Here is a 3,377-nt window from a genome sequence, read left to right on the forward strand (position 1 = left end):
CCCCCCCCCCCCCCCCCCCCCCCCCCCCCCCCCCCCCCCCCCCCCCCCCCCCCCCCCCCCCCCCCCCCCCCCCCCCCCCCCCCGGCGGCCCCCCCCCCCCCCCGCCCCTGCCCCTCCTTCTCCACACCCAGCGTCACCTGCTCCTCAGGGCACCAGGGAGGGCTGAGGGCCGGGGTGAAGTGACTGCCCAGGTCACAGAGGGGCAGGTGACAGCAGGTTTTGAGGTCCCTGCTACCCAGCCCTGGGCCTCATGGCGTAGAGCGGCTCAGAGCAGACAGACCGCGGCCCTGCCCACAGCCGATCCATGGTCACACGGGACACTTCCACGGAGACACGGGAGCGCCCGGTCCACTCGCCCCCGCGTGCTCCCTCCACGCCGCACCAGGGAACAGCACCGGCTGCGCCCGTGATGCACCCCGGCTCCCCCAAGCCTTGCATCTGGCAGTTTCTAAATATTCTAGATAAAACTCTACACCACCATACACTTTACCAATAGACATCAGTGAACTCTGTGTGTGTGTGGGTGTGTAGGAAGTGTACACGTGAATGTGTGTGAGAGAGGAGGGGGAAAGGGGAGGAGAGGGGAGAGAAGGGGTGAGGAAACGAGAGAGAAAGAGAATGAGGTAAGAGGAGGAAGAGGTGGGGGGAAGAGAAGGAGAGGAGGGGGGAGGGGTGCTGTGGAGGGAGGAAAGGTGAGGGAGCAGAGAGGTGGTGAGCAGGGAGCGGGGAGTGGTGGAGGGGAAGAGGTGGGGACAGAGTGTGGGAGGGGGCGAAGAGGGGAGACAGGGAGAGGGAGAGAAGGGGAGGGAGAGGAGAGGGGAGAGAAAAAGGGAGGGGTGGAGGGGTGGAGGACGCCATTTCCAGGGTCAGAGGCTATAGAGCTCCCTGTGGGCAAGCGCTACAACCCGGCCCAGAGCGTGGGGACACCATGAGGACCCCCACGCAGGTGGCCCAGGACGGGGACCCCGGGGCCACACGCGCCTACACCTCCCTCCCCTCCCGCGGCAGCACCGGAGCCCCCAGGGCTGCTGTGGCTCCTCCTTCCCCTTCTCTCACCTACGACCAGAGCAGTGGCCCAGAGGCCCCTCCCCGCTCCCCACCGCCCACCCCAGGGAGACCCAGGCCCGCCCAGCCGGGTCCCCAGTGCTCCCCACGATCTCCAGTCTTCTCCACTTCTGCTCCCAGCTACACGGACTGCACCCCTCCCGGGGGCCTGCACACATGCCCTCCCCGGCCCGGGTCCCCACCCCTGCCGCCAGAGGCACCCCCCCCTCCCCTATGCTAACCGGGGACAGACCCCAAACTCGCTTGGACAAGGTCTCCCGGGCCCAGAACTCCCAGCAGCTAGGAAACCAAGCCCGGCCCACATCGGCTTCAAGAGACTCGGAGCGCACGACCAGCCCTTCCGCTGGGAGCACGCCTGCCAGGACGGGGCCCCGGGGACACGGCCCGCCCCCCGCGCACCTCCGGCAGGTGGTGGCTGAGGCAGAAGCGGCGGCCGCAGTGCAGGCAGAGCTGGCCCAGGGTCACGACGCTCGCGCTGCACTTGGCGAGGCTGCAGGTGCTGTCGGCCTTCACAGCGGCCGAGATCAGGGCGTCAAAGTCCTCCTCGCTCGGCAAGTCCACGGCCGCATGTCCTGGGGGAAGAAGGGCGTCAGCCACGCGGGGAAGGACACGGAAGTCGGACGCGCACCCCCCCCCCCCGCCGGACCCGCGCTGGCCCATCGAGTTGCCCGGCTTCCTGTCTTCGGGTTCAGTGACAGGCAAGGATCCTCCGTCGAGCCCGGTGTCGCCAGCCCCGAGTCACCGCCCGTCTCCAGGGAGCTGGTAACGAAGCGTCACTGCCAGGAGGCGTGAGTCCTGGGCGGGCGGGCGGAGCCTCGAAAAGCGCGTCCTCTGATCACGGACACGTTGGACCACGAGGACGCTCCTCGCACGCCGACTGGACAGACAGACCCGGCCAAAGCCGCGTCCCAGGACCGCCAGGGGTGCTCTCGGGCCCGGCGCGAGCGGCCAGTTCCTGGCCAGAAGGGCCCGAGGCCTTACGGTGGCAGGAGGACGCTCGCATGTGCAAAAGGAACACGAGGCCGCGTGTACCTCCAGCTCCGTGGGCACACCCACACGCCACACGCACACGCCGCACACACACGCCACAGACACAGACGTGCGGGGAGCACCGGGAGGTACGACCGCGCTGCCCTCAGCTCTGCGGGTGACGGGTGCACACAAGGCGAGCAGGTGCTCCGTTTCCCGAGAGGCGAGCCTCGGGGCCAGGTGCCCGGGTCAGGCCAGGTCGGCCATGGAGGGGACACAGGGGCAGCAGGGACACCACCCGGGGGCCTCCCAAAGCCCTGGCCACAGCCCTACCAGGCAGGGTCACCTGCAGGGTGTATGTGCCCCTGCCCCATCCCCCCAGACGGCCCGGGGACACCCGGGGGCAGGGGCGGGGCAGCTGCGCTAACTGGACAGGTCACACTCTGACCCCGAGCAGCAAGGCAAAGTCAGAAGCCGGCTGCTCAAAGAAATGCTGCAAGACTATGCAGTGTTGGCGGCCCTGAAACGGGGCGAGTGCCCCTAGGACGCCCCGCGCTCCAGCGGCCACAGCGCACACCTCCTGCCAGGTGCTCCTGCCGCCTCGTCCCGCCCCTGCCCTGCCCGGCACCCAGCACCTGCCAGGCCGTTTAAAATGGCACCTTTCTCGTCCTCTGCCGGAGTGCCCGTTCATGGGCACAGGGCCCCCAGGACGCAGCGGCAGCGCCCCCGCTCGGCAGCGCTTTCACAGACCAGCAGTCGCCTGTGATTCTCAGGCCGCTTGGCTCCCAGGGACTCAGTGACAAACGTGGTCCTGCGCGGAGGACACGGGCCGGAATAAGGGTTCACCCAGGGGTCTCCTGGGACCTGACGCCGTGTGGGACCCTCCGCCGTGGGACGGGGCAGCGCAGGCAGCACGCGGCCCCGCCTGGGCCCCGTCCCCTTGTCCCGCATGTGCACCCCGGCGGCCGCCTGAGGAGCTGGGGACGCGGAGGTCACCGGACCAATCACCGCACTCAGGGATCTTACACCTAGCTGTTTGCACCCAAGGCACAAGACGCAGCACCGAGAAGTCCCAACCCTTTCCGAGGAGGGCGGGGTCCAAGCGAGGCAAGTCCCCGTGAAGGGACGCGGGGCTGCGTTCTCATCAGGAAAACCCTCTCACCTTTTGCTTCCTTTTTCTTTTTCTTCTCCGGGCCCCTGCGCGGTGCCGAGCGTGAGGCCCGCGGCTCCGGCTCGGCCTGCCGCTGCTTCTCCCTCTGCAGCCTTTCCAGGTGCAGGGCCTTCAGATCCGGGGCTCCCGGGCCGCTCTGCTCGCCGGGCGGGGGCTCCGCCTCCGGGGGGCC

At 69.1% G+C, this 3,377-nt stretch overlaps 1 protein-coding gene across 1 annotated transcript in view; it reads right to left on the minus strand.

Annotated features, from left to right (window-relative positions):
• Window positions 1-3,377, minus strand: part of IGHMBP2 (immunoglobulin mu DNA binding protein 2) — a 23,207-nt gene that overhangs the window by 1,759 nt on the left and 18,071 nt on the right. Inside the window, exons 14-15 of the mRNA XM_029956328.1 lie at window positions 3,197-3,377; window positions 1,465-1,637 (exon numbers count right to left, since the gene is read on the minus strand). The exon at window positions 3,197-3,377 is cut by the window's right edge and continues 1 nt beyond it. Coding sequence (XP_029812188.1) covers window positions 1,465-1,637; window positions 3,197-3,377 — 354 coding nt within the window. The remainder of the gene's footprint in view (window positions 1-1,464; window positions 1,638-3,196) is intronic.

This window comes from Suricata suricatta, chromosome 11, assembly GCF_006229205.1.
Source record: "Suricata suricatta isolate VVHF042 chromosome 11, meerkat_22Aug2017_6uvM2_HiC, whole genome shotgun sequence".
Classification (NCBI taxonomy): domain Eukaryota; kingdom Metazoa; phylum Chordata; class Mammalia; order Carnivora; family Herpestidae; genus Suricata; species Suricata suricatta.